At 35.1% G+C, this 17836-nt stretch overlaps 3 protein-coding genes and 1 long non-coding RNA gene across 5 annotated transcripts; 1 reads left to right on the plus strand and 3 right to left on the minus strand.

Moving 5' to 3' along the window:
- Positions 1-2862: 2862 nt before the first annotated feature.
- On the minus strand, positions 2863-4294 carry LOC126751010 (uncharacterized). Its single transcript, XR_007665841.1, has 3 exons — positions 3872-4294; positions 3444-3800; positions 2863-3376 (listed from the first exon to the last, which is right to left on the minus strand). It is a non-coding gene; the product is annotated as an uncharacterized LOC126751010 (long non-coding RNA).
- Positions 4295-5369: 1075 nt separating this feature from the next.
- On the minus strand, positions 5370-7361 carry LOC126750972 (fibrinogen-binding protein-like). Of its 2 annotated transcripts, XM_050460852.1 has the most exons (3): positions 7215-7361; positions 6039-7160; positions 5370-5976 (listed from the first exon to the last, which is right to left on the minus strand). In XM_050460852.1, exons 1-2 carry the CDS (start codon positions 7241-7243, stop codon positions 6056-6058), a joined length of 1134 nt encoding a protein of 377 aa, XP_050316809.1. In that variant the 5' UTR covers positions 7244-7361; the 3' UTR covers positions 5370-5976; positions 6039-6055. The 2 variants fall into 2 exon arrangements, with proteins under 2 accessions (XP_050316809.1, XP_050316808.1); XM_050460851.1 differs by having other exon boundaries at positions 5370-7160.
- A 1628-nt stretch (positions 7362-8989) lies between these two features.
- LOC126750970 (zinc finger HIT domain-containing protein 2) lies at positions 8990-10327 on the minus strand. The gene is made up of 2 exons (XM_050460849.1): positions 10180-10327; positions 8990-10125 (listed from the first exon to the last, which is right to left on the minus strand). Exons 1-2 carry the CDS (start codon positions 10206-10208, stop codon positions 9012-9014), a joined length of 1143 nt encoding a protein of 380 aa, XP_050316806.1. The 5' UTR covers positions 10209-10327; the 3' UTR covers positions 8990-9011.
- Positions 10328-11151: 824 nt separating this feature from the next.
- On the plus strand, positions 11152-16967 carry LOC126750966 (adenylosuccinate synthetase). Its single transcript, XM_050460842.1, has 6 exons — positions 11152-11505; positions 13729-13831; positions 15288-15567; positions 15640-16000; positions 16066-16250; positions 16317-16967. The coding sequence occupies exons 1-6, from the start codon at positions 11326-11328 to the stop codon at positions 16558-16560; spliced, it is 1353 nt and encodes a 450-aa protein (XP_050316799.1). The 5' UTR covers positions 11152-11325; the 3' UTR covers positions 16561-16967.
- Positions 16968-17836: the final 869 nt, after the last annotated feature.

Here is a 17836-nt window from a genome sequence, read left to right on the forward strand (position 1 = left end):
CAGTGACGTGAAGGCCAAGTCGCGAGTGCTACGACTGTTTATTTGATGACAGGAGACATTTCGTCTTGCTCTCGTTCACTGCCAGACCCATTTACTTCGCTTCCTTATCCATTCTGGAGAGAACAGAACTCACCGAGCGGTTCTTGAAGCCAATGATATTAATATCACCGGCGTACGCCAGCAGCTGTACACTCTTATAGAAGATTGTACCTGCTCGATTAAGCTCTGCAACTCCCATTATTTTCTCCATCAGTAGATTTAACAAATGGCACGATAAGTGGCCGAAGCCTTGTTTGATATCGATCGGCTCGGAGAGGTCTTTTTGATTCTGATAGAGCTTTTGGAAGAGAGCTTTTGGTATTGCTCAACGTCCGTTAACACAGCCATATTAGTTTTACGGGGATACGAAATTCAGACATCGCGACACAAAAGCAGCTCCTTTTCGTGCTGTCAAAAGAAGCTTTAAAATCGACGAAGAAGTGGTGTGTGTCAATCCTATTTTCATAGGTCTTTTTCACCCGTTTTGTGGAATTGGAGTGGAGCACACTCAAATTCCAATCATCAGGCATGCTATCGTCAAACCATATTCTACAAAGAAGCTGTCATATGCTCCATATTACTTCTTCGCAACCAATCCATCGGCCCCTCCAGATTGCTATTCGAACTTCTTCAAGGTCGAGCAATAGAACGTCATCGATTGGGGAATCGGGTCCGCCATCTCCTGGTGTTATGCTTTCACTGCCACTCAGCAGGCTGGAGAAGTGTTCTCTCCATAATTTTAATATTCTCTGGCCATGAGTTAATAAATCACCTCTAAAGGCCAGCTTGTCAAGCACATCATACCCACGCATATCCGCATATCGGCCTCACTCTTTTTTTGGCTGCAAATGCGTCTCGCTTCCTTCTTGGTATCTATCCCACCCCGTCGATTGTAACGTTGCGAGGTAGGCAGTATGTTTTCTCTATGCTGCGACACGGCACTCCTCATCGTACCAGCTGGTCTTTTACATTTTCCGAAAACCAATGGTTTCGTTTGCTGCTGTACGTTAGGAATATCGTCCTACAGTTCCCTTATACCGAGTTGCTGTTAAGTGCTCTCAGAGTATGTATGTTTATAGGATAACTTATATAAAACCAGCAACCTTTTCCAGCTACAGTTGACCCTACTCCATGGATCTCACTTGGGCAGATGTTCACCTTTTGTGTTACCCATAAAATCCTCAGTTATCGGAGTAATCTAGAGTAGCGAGGCTTCAACATTTCGATAGCGGATTAATAGTGTGAAGCTTTAAAAAATATTTTTTAAAGCCAAATTTGATATTCGTGACTGTGACGAAATTTAGCAAATTAGTATTTAACCATTGAGTAAGCTGGGCCAGATTTACCGTAACACTTATCAGACCATTGCTTTGAATCAACGACGTTTTTCCAATCAGAAAATCATGATTTATCAAAACACAAAATTAACTTTATTCATTGTAAACAAAATTGAAAAATAAGAACACCTATTAAGGAAGAAGAAATCAAATTCAAATTGGTTTATTGTTTGATGCATATTACATAACATCATTCGAGCTACTGCTGATGATATGGAATATGTAGACATTATGTTACTGTCTAAGACGACGAGGAATCGGCTGAACTTTTTTTTCCTACCCTTGCAATCAACAATATTTGACTGATTTATTTTTTTTTTTTACTACAGCCTTTTTGAACAGACGGATACTTTCTCTACAATATACAAATATATCGGGTGATTTTTTAAGAGCTTGATAACTTTTTTTTAAAAAAAAACGCATAAAATTTGCAAAATCTCATCGGTTCTTTATTTGAAACGTTAGATTGGTTCATGACATTTACTTTTTGAAGATAATTTCATTTAAATGTTGACCGCGGCTGCGTCTTAGGTGGTCCATTCGGAAAGTCCAATTTTGGGCAACTTTTTCGAGCATTTCGGCCGGAATAGCCCGAATTTCTTCGGAAATGTTGTCTTCCAAAGCTGGAATAGTTGCTGGCTTATTTCTGTAGACTTTAGACTTGACGTAGCCCCACAAAAAATAGTCTAAAGGCGTTAAATCGCATGATCTTGGTGGCCAACTTACGGGTCCATTTCTTGAGATGAATTGTTCTCCGAAGTTTTCCCTCAAAATGGCCATAGAATCGCGAGCTGTGTGGCATGTAGCGCCATCTTGTTGAAACCACATGTCAACCAAGTTCAGTTCTTCCATTTTTGGCAACAAATAGTTTGTTAGCATCGAACGATAGCGATCGCCATTCACCGTAACGTTGCGTCCAACAGCATCTTTGAAAAAATACGGTCCAATGATTCCACCAGCGTACAAACCACACCAAACAGTGCATTTTTCGGGATGCATGGGCAGTTGGCCACCAAGATCATGCGATTTAACGCCTTTAGACTATTTTTTGTGGGGCTACGTCAAGTCTAAAGTCTACAGAAATAAGCCAGCAACTATTCCAGCTTTGGAAGACAACATTTCCGAAGAAATTCGGGCTATTCCGGCCGAAATGCTCGAAAAAGTTGGCCAAAATTGGACTTTCCGAATGGACCACCTAAGACGTAGCCGCGGTCAACATTTAAATGAAATTATCTTCAAAAAGTAAATGTCATGAACCAATCTAACGTTTCAAATAAAGAACCGATGAGATTTTGCAAATTTTATGCGTTTTTTTTTTTTAAAAAGTTATCAAGCTCTTAAAAAAATCACCCGATACAAGCTATAAAGCGTAAATGTACATATGCTATGTATAAAGCAATACCATATTTTTTGAAGCTACTAAAAGATCATATTTACTAAAACTAAACAAGCAACCTGACTACCATAAATACAAACACATATTAAATATATTTAATTAATATTTATTTTCATATTTTTTGTCAATTTCGTATTTAGCTACTCTTTTCCTCATTTCTAATTCTAATGTCTTCCACTTACATATATTCCATTTCTAATTTTTTTTTTCTAGGTCTAATTTTTTTTCTTGTACTATCTTAAGTGTTCAAATTTTTCCCTCTCAAATTGCAGCATTTTTTCCTCAATTGCGATTCTTTGCTTCTGCACAGCTGCCATCTGCCCTATGGAGGCTTTTGGCACTCGCGAAATTGTTCTCTGAAATGCGGATGATGGGGTGGAATCTGGCACAGAAGAAGTTGCAAAATTTATTAGCGAAACACATGTAGCTTCTACTTTTTCAGCTTCAGCTTCTACTTTAATAGGTGCAGGGCTTGCTGGACACAGCTGAGAGTAAGGCGAGTCAACAACTTCGGGCGTGATTATTAACAACTCAATAGTAGATACGCGTTTGCCTAAAATTTCCCTGAGCTGTTTGAAATATGGGCACATTTTACCTATTTTTGCTGAAATTATTAAAAAATCATTACACACATATGTATGTATAAGTTAAAACATTAAAAATTTTCCAACCTGCAATAGTTCTTCCATAAGTTTTGTCCATAAGACCTGCACCATTTGAAGCCAGCCAGTCATTTACTTTGCTATACTGCGCCTTCAAATGCCGCACCTTCCACCGCACGAGTTCCCAAGAGGCATCTAACTGCGACTTTTCCAAAAACCGCTTATAGTAAAATCGTGCCGTTGGAGCCTAAGAAGAAGGAAAAATTAATTGGGCTAAATTTTTAAACAAATTTATAAACTTGCCTCAAACTCTGGTTCCTCCTTTAGGTAGTCAATTATCAGGAGCACCTCGCGCTCCTTCCATTTTTTGTGTGGCTGCTGCCTTTTCTTTTTTGCGGCGGGTTCACCTTCTTCACTCATTTATGCCTAAAATGTTATATCAAGCTTTATACATAAGTACATATAAATATAAATATTTAAAATTGTGTACAACTTACCTTTCTCAATAAAATAATAGCGAAATGGATATACATTGTATGTATGTATGTCTAATATGACAACTGGCAGAGGGTTGCAATTATTTTGCTACACTTCGTTGCATGAAAATTAGCATGAGTTTTGGTGTAGTATATTGCATATTTTCTCTTGCGTGTGTTTTGTAGTGTCATTAAAACATTTTTCAGTCTGCAATGATTGCATTTTCAATACTAAAGGTATGGCAAGAAAAGAATCCCCAATTTACTTTCTCAAGCAAAATAAAAAATGTTCATTTCAATTGCACAGAAGCTAGATTTTGATCGGTCATTTCGTATAGCAGCTTTAAGCTTTAATATTCGAATCTGAAAATATTTTTCGGATATTGTCATCACAGGCAATGATAATACTCAATTAGCAATGACACTGGCCACCTCATGCCCCGCCAACCCCACTCATCTAACACCCCTTTCCCTTTGGTCCGACCCCGTCGAAACAGCACGTTTCCTGGGCCTCCCGCTAGATGACGTCGACGACAACCTGGATAACCCTTACCATTCAAACGGGTACTGATAACCGTTAAAACAACATAATACTCAATGCCAAATTTAGTTTGTATGCTATAGTGGTTCCCACAAATGAACAGTTTCTTCGCGTGAAAGGGGCGTGTACAAAATTTCAGATTCATATCTCAGGAACTGAACTGAAACTATTTTACAGTAATTCCAACGTTTCCTTCGAACAACAATCCATACCGGCTGAAGTCTACAACAAATATTTGGCATATTGTGCTAATTGTTGATATGTTTTTTTCCACTCAAATGGAACATAATTTAAAGACCTACACTCACGAAAATATGGAGTAAATTCCAAGTGAACGGCCAGAGCTTAAAACGACCTGGTAACGGTATTCTTTCACGATTTCAACTCTTAATCTTATATATAAAAATTAAACGAAAAAAAAATTGTCTTTGTAGATATGATTGTATGTCGACAAGGTTCAAAATTTAACAAAAAATAATAATAATCAAAAGCGTTAATTAGTTGGTGATCATAGCGGTATAGTATTCGCTTACATACTGTGCATTTAGTTAGTTACTATTATTAATAATATTTGATATTTTTTTCAAGTTGTTCAATGCTAGTACTACATAAGACAGCTAGCTCTGAATAAAAGTTGCTCGGATTTGGAAGCTCTTTTACTCTTTAAGATGTGTTGTTAAGTGTGGATTTGAATTATTTATTATTTTTATTTAATCGTTTCATATTAGCCAGGTTACTTAGGCATTTTAGCCGCCAACACTTGTTAACGTGTAAACGCGTTTTACGTGTAAAAAAAGAACAAGGTAAGTGAATTGAATCTGCTTTCTTCAAAGCTATCAAGTTGTGTTTTACAGATTATAGACAAATTTGATTCTTAGGAATGTTTCAAATTGTAAATTACTGGCATACAAAATCTGTTATTTGACAAGATAAAAGATAAAATCCTGTTTACAAATAAAGTGCAATAAAAATAAAGCCTTTAAAATGTAGATCAGTCTTTATTTGTCATAACGTATTTTGTACATATGTATATTATCTTTAGATTTTCAGCTACAAACACAATGTATTGTGTTATCAATATTAAACTATAATAATAAATATTCGATATATTTATTTACTTATTTATCTATACCATAGTCCTACTACCTAAATGGCAAATAATAAAAATAATAATTATGAGTTGTGGTCTTAACTATTAGGCGACATATGCACATAGTGCTGCTCTTTTTTTTAACAGAACCATATTAGGTTATACGAAACTTTTTGATATATCTATAGGGCTAGGTAGTGCTGCTCTTTTTTTTAACAGAACCAAATTAGGTTATACGAAACTTTTTGATATACCTATGGCTAGGTACGCTCGTATTAGTGTCAAAGTTGCAGTGGCTTTGTAAAATTGCAAGTACAAAATAATCATTGTTACTGCAAGTTTTAACCAGCATTTCACTTGTTGTACAGGAATAAATTCCTGATGAACGGGCAACTAGTTCAAATACGGAATCGTTTTTGAAAAAATTCAAAACTCAAGTTATTAACGTACTCACACAAAGGTATAATACTGAAGACAACCGGTATTGACCATTGCCTAGAAAATAAAATATTTGTATGGTATAATATGAGATGATAATACATAATTCACAAAAAAACCTTTATGTTGCATATAATCAGTAGGGTATGTTGTAATAATCGAACTTTGCTTTTAATGATTTCGATCGTCTTTCTAATATCCGCGCTCTCAGCGAATAGCAAAATTGTCTTGTAAGTTCAAGTAGATCATCGCTAACAATATAATTACATAAATTATTAAAATCACCAAAGTAACCTAAATCACGAATATCAACGTCATCACCATCATCATTACTATCGTCATCATCATCATCGCCATCGCCGTCGTTATCACTATCATTGTCATCGTCATCACCATCATCATCACTGTCATCACCATCATCATCACCGTCATCACCATCATCATCATCATCATCATCGTCATCGCCGTAGTTATCACCATCATCATCAACATTGCCCTTATTATCACCATCATCATTAAAGTCGTCACCATCGTTACCACTATATTTATCACCATTATTATTAGAACCATCATGAACGTCATCATAATCGTTATCACTAGAAATCCCACTCTCATAATTAGAATCATCGGAATCATCTTCGTCGTCCTCATCATCAACATCATCATCATCATCATCGTCATCACCATCATTATCATCTTCAGTATCATCATCATCATCATCTTCAGTATCATCATCATCATCATCATCGTCATCATCATCATCATCATCATATTCATCTTCATCAATTTCACCATCATCATCACCATTATCATCATTATTATTATCATCATCAAATTCAAAGTTATCGCCAACTTCATTTAAATTATTACTGTTAGAATCATCAGCATCATCATTACATTCTTCACAAATATCAAAAGAATCATCACCAATATGAGAATAGAAACCATCTTCACCAATATTACCAATATCCCCAGTCCAGACACTATGTTCACTTTCGTTACTACTCTCAGTTATTGTTTTTTCCTTCATGGTTCCATTCTGTATCTCAAGTATTTTTCTCAAAATCATATATCTCATCATTATTTCATTACGCTCCTCTTTACTATATGATGAAGATTGGCGAAAGATATTGTAAAATGAACTGGTACATTTCTTGTGTACTGGCTTCCTAAAGCAGCTCTTCGAACAATACAATGCACTGCATTTTGGGCAAGTATATTTGAATTCAACCTTTTTACAGCTGAAAATAAAGTAGCAATTAAAACTAAACAATTTATAAACCACATCTACTTACAATTGACAAACTGAGTGAGCTAGATCCATATTTAACTAAAGTTATTTTTTCCAAGCGAAGTATGAACCAAATTAAATAAATCACAAAATAAAAAATATGTGTTGACTTGTAAACAACTTTATAAAATGCGATAAATACACAATATGGATATATATCGCTTAAAACTACATTGCGCCCTCTAATGGATATAATAAATAGCTTTGATTCCATATGGGATGCCAAAATATTTCAATAGCATCTCAAACATACCTGTTCAACGTCATATGACAAATGGTTTTATCCGGATAACAAATGCCTACACAAAATTATTGCCCAATTTGGATTTGGTGAGTTGATTGGCGGATATAGTTATTGCCTGCTAAGATGCAACGTTATATTGACAGCAATAAAATTATCGGAACATCTATTGTCTGCCCGGTTACTTAGTTGGAAAAACTAAAAACATTTATTTATTATATTTTCAGCACTTTAATTTACACAATTAACTTACGTGATGCATTACTAGTATCGGGTGATTTTTTTGAGGTTAGGATTTTCATGCATTAGTATTTGACAGATCACGTGGGATTTCAGACATGGTGTCAAAGAGAAAGATGCTCAGTATGCTTTGACATTTCATCATGAATAGACTTACTAACGAGCAACGCTTGCAAATCATTGAATTTTATTACCAAAATCAGTGTTCGGTTCGAAATGTGTTTCGCGCTTTACGTCCGATTTATGGTCTACATAATCGACCAAGTGAGCAAACAATTAATGCGATTGTGACCAAGTTTCGCACTCAGTTTACTTTATTGGACATTAAACCAACCACACGAATGCGTACAGTGCGTACAGAAGATCTTGGTGTAAAACCGTATAAAATACAGCTCGTGCAAGAACTGAAGCCGAACGATCTGCCACAACGTCGAATTTTCAGTGAATGGGCCCTAGAAAAGTTGGCAGAAAATCCGCTCTTTTATCGACAAATTTTGTTCAGCGATGAGGCTCATTTCTGGTTGAATGGCTACGTAAATAAGCGAAATTGCCGCATTTGGGGTGAAGAGCAACCAGAAGCCGTTCAAGAACTGCCCATGCATCCCGAAAAATGCACTGTTTGGTGTGGTTTGTACGCTGGTGGAATCATTGGACCGTATTTTTTCAAAGATGCTGTTGGACGCAACGTTACGGTGAATGGCGATCGCTATCGTTCGATGCTAACAAACTTTTTGTTGCCAAAATGGAAGAACTGAACTTGGTTGACATGTGGTTTCAACAAGATGGCGCTACATGCCACACAGCTCGCGATTCTATGGCCATTTTGAGGAAAACTTCGGAGAACAATTCATCTCAAGAAATGGACCCGTAAGTTGGCCACCAAGATCATGCGATTTAACGCCTTTAGACTATTTTTTGTGGGGCTACGTCAAGTCTAAAGTCTACAGAAATAAGCCAGCAACTATTCCAGCTTTGGAAGACAACATTTCCGAAGAAATTCGGGCTATTCCGGCCGAAATGCTCGAAAAAGTTGCCCAAAATTGGACTTTCCGAATGGACCACCTAAGACGCAGCCGCGGTCAACATTTAAATGAAATTATCTTCAAAATGAACCAATCTAACGTTTCAAATAAAGAACCGATGAGATTTTGCAAATTTTATGCGTTTTTTTTTAAAAAAGTTATCAAGCTCTTAAAAATCACCCGATAGTTAATAAAAAAATATGGATTCAAATCTTACAGTTTTCCATTCACACCTATTTACAAATCAAACGTATTCAAAACAAATGTACTCAAATATTTATATTTATAAGTATTCAGATCATTTTTTATTGTTCTTTTCAAATAGTTCTTCATTGTCAATATTAACGTATGATAATAAAAACTGGATTTTTTTTGTTAAATGTAATAATTTTTTTCGATCCAGCATAACACTTCCGTTACATACGGCGAATAATTTGAAAAAATCACCGTCTTTTTTAGAATCACTTATTTTTAAATGATTTGTGGCCTTCTTTATTAAATGGTAAATGTCGCTAAGTGCTGCTAGTTTGTTATGACAGGACGACATTAAGGATTCAGCATCATGTTTTAATAGAGAGCATAATGCCATCGAATAAGTTGGTTCGAAATTTTCTGACATGCCTAGGCCAACATCTTTCGTATTAAGCGCTTCAATTTCTACAGTTGTTAGAGCATTGTCAACACTCTCAAAATTCGTTCCAAATTTTAAAGTTAAACTTAAATTTACCAAATGTGCAACAGCTTCAATTGGGGTTGTAGAGTGTTCACCATTGAAGTGACGCACCATCGCTGCATATGAGCACAATATATTCCATAAATTATAATGCAAACACGGTGATGGCGCTTTACTAAAAATACTTGAAAATTTTGGTATATTTTTTTCAATTTCAGGTACAAGAGTATCATTATTGGTGTTATTCATCTCCATTATTTTTGTTTTCTTTAAAGACCACCACGGTTTATGCTCTGGCACTAAATCCATTATTTTGTTGTTCTCAATTAACTTTTTGAATTCAGCACGCTCACTCATTGACAAATGTTCCCAGACCTCGTCCGCATCATTTATATCAACATTTTGCATACGTGTAGCAATATCTTCAAGATCTTCCTCATCGTAATCATCACTGCCATCGTTATCACCATCATCAGAAATATCATCCTCATCCAAATCACTTTCTGTTTTTTCTGCGTTAAAATCATGCTCTATTCCAGCGTCTGTCTCGTGTAGGCTTTTTAATATTTCATATATTTTCTTCACGTCATTACGATTATCCGATGATAATTCTTCTTGTATACAGGATTTATAAAATGCTTCTGTACATTTCAAGTGTTCTGGAGTCTTATAGCAAGTGATAGAACAATACAGCGCATTGCATTTTGGACATGTATATTTAAATGCAACCTTTTCGCAGCTGAAAACAAAACAGAAATTAAAACTAGAAAATTTACAGAGTATAAATACTTACAATTGACAAACTGCATGAGGTGAATCCATATTAAACTAAAGGAAACTGCACCAAATAAAATAAATAGCAAAACCAGACGCGTCTATAGATGTGAAATTCTTTTTATTATTAATGGCATAACCCAAATAGGTTTTGTCAAGAGCGACTTCTAATGGTTAAACACACATACTTAATTTTTTGCAGGGATGCCAAGCATTTTTCTGTGCTGTGGGTTGTGTGCCAATAAGTAAAAAATTAAAGCTTTTGGCAAATGAAAGTGAAATGTTTATCTCTAATTATTAAATAAATAAATTCTAAAGAGCCGACGTTAACACATTAAAATTAAATTAATTTCAACGTATATACAAGTTGCTATTGAAGGCTCTTTTAAGGTAGTTGTTGCTGCCATATTTATTGCCAGTTAAAAAATGGCATGCTGCAATATTTTATGACGTGATTTTGAAAGTAGCAAGGCTAATTAAAATTAAATCATTAGAAGGAACCTTCAAAATTGTGTTCATAGAAGTAAAGATTTCGTAAAAACAATTAATTATCTTAGGCAGAACTTAAAATAATATGAAAAAAATATGGAAATTAGTTGATTGTAGAAAAGGGTAATCAAAGCTGCTGTATATGACTGAAAAATAATTATATATATATATATACTCCAAAAGTAATTTATTAAGATATCGAAAATGGAAAATGTTTAAATAGTGGTTGATAAAACATTTTGCCCAAAACATTTCGAAATGCATTGAAATGTGTAATACCTCAAGCTGTTTGTATTTATACTAAATATCTGTTATGATTGTTACCAAAAATTGTTAGATATGATGATAATATTGATTACCTTGTCTACCACGAAAAGTGCCTCGCAAATTGTTGCCAATGAGGGCAATTCTCTGGTAATAAGTGTTGACAACCCTACTATAAAAAGTCAAGTACGCATGCTTATGCTTGACAAGTGACAGCTGACATCTGACGCACACATTCTGAATGGACCGATAAATGTGCTTTTCTATTCCCTGTGATTTCTTTACAAGTTTTGCTTGTGTCGAGAAAAGTACTTAGGGTACGTTCGTGACAGTGATCGGGATTTGTGTATTTTCGGTCGATTGCAGAATATCTACCAAAATAGCGCCACCGACGCCGACCAAACGTGTGAAGATGACGGAGTCCAGTAGCAGTGTTGTGAACGGGAGTAACTATGAGACATTACATCAAGGACGTCTCAACATGTACAAATCCAAGGTTGGAGTTGTGCTAGGAGCTCAATGGGGCGATGAAGGCAAGGGCAAAGTTGTCGATATGCTAGCGCTGGAAGTGGACATTGTTTGCAGGTGTCAGGTGAGTAATACACATTGTACTGCAGCGGCATACAAGTCACGCGGAAAACGATAATAAAAGTTAAATAATTGTCACTTGTTCATATTTGGAATATTATCAAGCCTATACTTGAGAATTCACCGAGTAATATTTGTTAATTCTGATGAAATAGTTCCCGTTCCCTTGTGTGTGGCAATCTGTTCACAGCCTACCACAGCATTCATTCATAAAACACATACACAAATTGGATACGCATGATTACTTCAGCAAAATTTTCTATACTTGTGTTTTTGGCGTTTTAATGTTTACATAACACATAGTTTTGCGTTCTATTTGACTTTGAGTTGGTGAATAACCGACAATTGTGATTCCATTTTGTCGCGTAGCTCGCCTGGATGGTATGCACACACAATCATTCGTATTTCTTCTTATTAATTACTTCTACATATGAAAGCAATCTACATACATACATATACATATGTATATATTACCGCGCTAGTAATTGCTTAAAACTAGTATGTCTTGTTTACATTTTTAGTAAAGTTATTACACTAAATATATGTGTATAATTAATTAGTTCTAATTAATTGATTAATAATAAATTCAAAATAGAGCATATTTCTTTGGAAACTATGTTGCTTCCAAATGGTTACAAGTTTTAAAGTGCAGGAGTGTTCTTACATAAAACTGATAGTTAACACTCATTTATAGGCGAGTAAATAATTAACACCATTTATCTTATCTAGCCATATTCCTATATATATTTGCTCATACATATTCAGATGTACATAAATATATAAATACGTACATATTCTGTACCTTTGTAAACTGTATGGAAATTTCTGTAACCAATTATACATGTATGTACACACATTTACGTACAATAAATAAGCGGTTAAAAATTAATATGTCGTAAGACCAGTGCTCTAGTGTGTATGTACACATTTTATGTGTTAACTTGAAGAATTAAACTTTAGAGTCGCTTCACGGGTGAATGCACGATCTCTATATAAACATTACTACTCTGTCTAAGTCTGATAACTTAATGATACAACAATAGAAACATAATAGCAGTTCAGTGTGAAAGAAGCAAATTTTTCATTTAATTATTTGGAAATACAATTTGTACTAAGGCATTTTATTGAGATGCTCTTTTAAAAATTATGATTTTTTTTGTATAAATATATAAACATGTATTCATATAATGAATGATACGTAAGCATATACTATATGTATGTACTTTCAAGAGTTATATGAGTGCGGGGCTCATGGTTCGTTGAAATATGTACATATGTACATATACATATACATATACATATGTATATAAATATATACAAACTACAAATTTTAGTACTTTTTGCACTTGTGCCAAACAATGTTTATGTATGCTTATATATATATATATATGTATACATTAGTTTAACATACATATGTATATACATATTTTATCTATTCCTTTAGTAGATTAGACTATTTCCGGGCGAGCGCTAATAGACATGTTAAATTTTAGTGCACAAAAATTCCGTGATTCTCCCTTCAAGGACTATCTCCTCAACATATAGTACATCTACTGTTGTTGTTATATTTGTTGAATTTCGCAAACGATAGAATCTACGTAACCGGATCAAACCCGGATTTATTTCTACACATGGGTTGTCAACACGGCAACATTCCCCAAATTAAGGTAGTTTTCTGCCGCGATGCGTCCTCAAGGAAAAGAAGAAGACAGAGATAGATACTGGCAAAATAGGGAGCACATTGCCTCAACGGCAAACTTATGTCCCATTATATTATATTCTGTTCCGCCTAATTTCAAATTTTATGATTTTTTCTACTCAACAAATCGTCCACATAATTCGGTGCACATATTTATACTCCTCCATTTGTTCAAATATAATAGGAATATGAGTTCTTACATCGCTTAATCCTAGTATATCTACTAGAAGGTAAATATTTTGTACTTAATTTATTTTATGTACACATTAAACCTTTGAATGATGATTAATTATGGACATATACATATGTACATATGTATGTACATACATGCACTTTCTTTCTAACAATCCGCAAAAACTTAAGATAAATAATAATTATACTATTTTATTTTCGCATTTTGCATGGGAACAGTGCATATGCATACACACACATACCAACATTTATATACGTATGCTCGTCAAAGTCTTTAAATTATACATAATATAATATACGAGTATATTTCTTAATATAAATTCATATCTTTTGTAGGGCGGAAATAATGCTGGACACACCGTTGTAGCTAATGGCACTGAATTTGATTTTCATTTGCTGCCTAGTGGAATTGTAAATGAGAAGTGTATATCTGTGATTGGTAAGTAAATTATCGAGTATGTAAAAGTATAATAGTTAGTATTTGTAACTAATATAAGATATACATATGTATAAGAACAACATCGCCACTTTCGTACGTCCCTCTTATAAAATTTGCTCTTGAAAAAAGTTGGCAAGAGCCTCTTCTAGTCACACACTCATTCTGCATACGTTACTTCAATGGAAAGCAAAAATAAATATACATCTACATTTAAATGTGTATGTACTATGTGGCCAACATACAGTCTAGGTGAATGTAGCATCTCAAGAGTGATTCTGAGTTGTGTCGGCTATTCTATTAGTTTACGGTCACGGCCAAAACGAGCACATTTTTTGCCGAAATGCACTTTTTATCTAATAAACGCAAACATGTATACGTACGTACATATTTACAGCTTTTGAAGGGTAATCACGAAATTGTAGGACAAAGTACATGTACATGTTTTTATTCTTGTTTCAGCAATACGAGCTATCAGTGTTTTTATCTTTTCTCAAGAAATTTGTAGAAGATAACACATATCAGATTTAACTACACAAATACTATAAATGCGTTTATTGCCACTTTAATTTATTCATATATAAATATTTATAATAAAGCATAGTTAGGGATAATTTCATAATTGCTATAGTTATTTCGGCAAGCTAATCATTTTTCGCAACGACAAATTATCATTTGACACGCAAAGGAATCAGCATTGATTTGAATTTGTGGGACTTATAAACAGAAAAACGCAAACATCAACACGTTACATACATATTTTGTTTGTGCATGGGTTTGTATATTTATGATCTTTGCATGAGTAATTGTTCGCAAGATTAACCACTTTATTTCAAAATGTTTAATCGATGCTTTATTCAACTTGAAGCGGCGCTGTCGGCGAATGTCACAAGACTATGTATAGTTAAAGTTATAGTAATTCACCACCCTGTTACTGTTTTAATTATTACTAATTATTTTTTATGCCCAGAAGAGGGTATATAATATTACATAAATGAACAGCATGACGAGCTGAGTTGATTTAAGCAAGTCCGTATGTCTATCTGTATATACGCGAGCTGGTCCCTCTGCTTTTTGAGATATCGATCTGAAATTTGAGCTCTCTTGCCATCTCTCTAGCATTTACCTCACGATTTTCAAGCACCATATCCTTCACTTTTTTAAAATATTCATCGGTTGGAGAGGTCGAAGGTCGACAAGAACGAGGCATGTATTCAACGACCGTCTTTAAAGGCATTGTACCACTCGTAGGCTTGTGTTTTTGATAATTCAGATATCACATATTTTTTATTTGTAAGGCCGGCATTACAGAATTCTAAGTTCTGCTGCCGTGGACTTTTTGGGTTTTAAAGTGAAACTTATTGCGTTATAAAATATTCTCATAAACAACTTCTGGCTAATTTCATTTATATGTATGTATGTATGTGTTTATAATGCAAATTTTATTAATTACTTATAGGCAACGGTGTTGTCATCCACTTACCATCACTCTTCGAAGAATTATCTAAAAATGAGGCAAAGGGTTTGCAAAAGCTCGAACATCGCTTGATTATTTCGGATCGCGCGCATTTGGTTTTTGACTTCCATCAATTGGTGGATGGTATGCAGGAGGCCGAAAAGGGTGGCAAATCGCTCGGTACCACCAAGAAAGGTATTGGTCCGGCTTACTCCAGCAAGGCTACACGTAATGGCATTCGCGTAGGCGAATTGTTGGGTGATTTCAATATCTTCACTGATAAGTAAGTACCAAAAAGTATTTACTTTTATATCTTTTATAAACATGTTGTTATAAAAGAAAAATGCAATTTCAGGTTTAAATCGATTGTTGCAACACATTTGCGTCTTTTCCCTTCTATTAATATCGACGTTGAAGCTGAGTTAGCGCGATACAAGGAGTATGCGGAAAAGATTCGGCCCTATGTAAAAGACACCATTTGTTTCCTTCACACTGCATTGCGCCAAGGCAAGAAGATACTGGTAGAGGGTGCCAATGCCGCTATGTTGGATATTGATTTTGGCACTTATCCATACGTAACGAGCAGCAATTGCAGTATAGGTGGCGTACTTACTGGTCTGGGTCTACCACCTCAGACTATTGGTGATGTTATTGGAGTCGTTAAAGCATATACCACTCGTGTAGGCGATGGTCCGTTCCCCACCGAACAAATTAATGTAGGTATTTACAATACATTCGTATGGAATTTAATTTTTATTTCCCGTTTTTTTTTTGTATTTAGGAAATTGGTGAGCTGCTCCAGACAAAGGGTGCCGAAATTGGTGTTACAACAAAACGAAAACGTCGCTGTGGTTGGTTAGATATTCCGTTACTTAAATATACCTCACTTGTAAACGGTTATACAAGCATTTGTTTAACGAAACTTGATATACTTGATACTTTACCAGAGATCAAGGTGGCTGTTGCGTAAGTATACAACGATTTAGCTTGCATTGCAAATGGGTAACAAATTTGTTAAACATTTTTTTATAGTTACAAACGCGCTAATGGGGAAACTTTGGATCATTTCCCCGGCACAATTGCCGAATTGGGCGAAATTGTTGTTGAATACGCAACACTGCCCGGGTGGCAAGAGAGCACTGAACATATACGCAACTTTAAGGAGTTGCCTGAAAATGCACAAAAGTATGTACGTTTCCTAGAAAGTGAGCTGAGTGTACCAGTACAATGGGTTGGAGTTGGCAAAGGTCGTGAGTCTATAATTAACATCCACTAATTTTAACACGAAACTTGTGTTTTTGCATAATTGGCTTTGTCAACTGCACAGAAACTCCGATTGTGTACTTTAATGAATTTTAAGGATTATGTTAATAAAAATATTTTGTTTTGAGTTTTACTTGATATACATACTTATATTATCACTTTAAACTTAGAAATTTATTATATACTAACCCACAAAAGTCGAAACTCAAGAAAAGCAGATGCAATAGAGCGAACTACAAAGTGTAATGTTAAAAGTCTTTAGTGTATTTGAAATTAATTAAGAAATGTGCTTTTTTATAATTTATCATAACGAGCCTTAAAAGATGCGAAATCAAAAGTTGTACTATAATATTTTAAATGTATTATTGTTTGTAAAAATACATATAAATATAAAATAATACAAATACTTGTCTGAATTAATTCTTAGTTCATAACTTATTATCGGGTTGGGTGTAAATACATATATGTATAAGATTATCAAGTTTATTGTTGTTGTAGCGGTAGAAAACAACACTCAAATTATTTTGAAGAATGTCTTTGGCCGGGTCCGTTCCGGTTACGTTGACACGACTTTATTTTAACAATTTATTCTGCTTGTATACCTGCATACACACATATTTGATAACATAAACAGCCTTAAATATTGGTTTTAATTTTTGCTGCTGAATGAAGATCTCAGACTATTTCCCAAAAATTAATATAAAACTTACCTAACTAACAACCCTGCTGAATAATTAGATGAAAACAACAGCTATGAACATAATATTCGCTTAGAATAAAGTATTTTCTCTTTAAATAATTATTTTCCTTTCAATTTGTAACTTTTTAATTATAGTTTTTAACATAAAAAATTTTTAGTAATATACTTGCCCCCCCTAACCTTCATCCCGCTCCAATCCTCGTGCGAGAACCAATCAGCAACTCTTGGTTCCTCGCACAGTCTGTTCCGGCCTGCGCACCACACGTGAGTGGAGTGTGTCGTACGTTGCCCCATGCTGCAGGAGTCTGCCCCCGCAACACACAACAGTGGCGTCGGCAACCAACACCCCAGTGCGACAACCGCCCCTGCGGGTTCTGCAGCTGCAACAAACACCACCTACACGCCACTCCCTCGGCCCCAGGATCACCCACGGACACCCGCGACAAACCCGCGTTCTTCAATTTAACTGCAACGGACTCCAGAGTAAGATCGAGGAGATGGTTGCACATATGAATCGGGAACGTGTATCGATAGCTGCGGTCCTAGAAACCAAACTAAACAGCCGCTCAGATCTTCTGTGTTGTGTCGG

Source organism: Bactrocera neohumeralis, chromosome 2, assembly GCF_024586455.1.
Source record: "Bactrocera neohumeralis isolate Rockhampton chromosome 2, APGP_CSIRO_Bneo_wtdbg2-racon-allhic-juicebox.fasta_v2, whole genome shotgun sequence".
In the NCBI taxonomy this organism is placed as follows: Eukaryota; Metazoa; Arthropoda; class Insecta; order Diptera; family Tephritidae; genus Bactrocera; species Bactrocera neohumeralis.

What these genes read in the sequence shown, in the direction of transcription:
- LOC126750972 (XM_050460852.1), bottom strand. Translation starts at nt 7,243, where the DNA reads ATGGATCTAGCTCACTCAGTTTGTCAATT. An exon ending in GCTCACTCAGTTTGTCAATT is followed by an intron (nt 7,161 to 7,214) that starts GTAAGTAGATGT and finishes CTTTATTTTCAG; the next exon opens with CTGTAAAAAGGTTGAATTCA.
- LOC126750970 (XM_050460849.1), bottom strand. Translation starts at nt 10,208, where the DNA reads ATGGATTCACCTCATGCAGTTTGTCAATT. An exon ending in CCTCATGCAGTTTGTCAATT is followed by an intron (nt 10,126 to 10,179) that starts GTAAGTATTTAT and finishes TTTTGTTTTCAG; the next exon opens with CTGCGAAAAGGTTGCATTTA.
- LOC126750966 (XM_050460842.1), top strand. Translation starts at nt 11,326, where the DNA reads ATGACGGAGTCCAGTAGCAGTGTTGTGAACGGGAGTAACTATGAGACA. An exon ending in ACATTGTTTGCAGGTGTCAG is followed by an intron (nt 11,506 to 13,728) that starts GTGAGTAATACA and finishes TATCTTTTGTAG; the next exon opens with GGCGGAAATAATGCTGGACA. An exon ending in TCCCCACCGAACAAATTAAT is followed by an intron (nt 16,001 to 16,065) that starts GTAGGTATTTAC and finishes TTTTGTATTTAG; the next exon opens with GAAATTGGTGAGCTGCTCCA.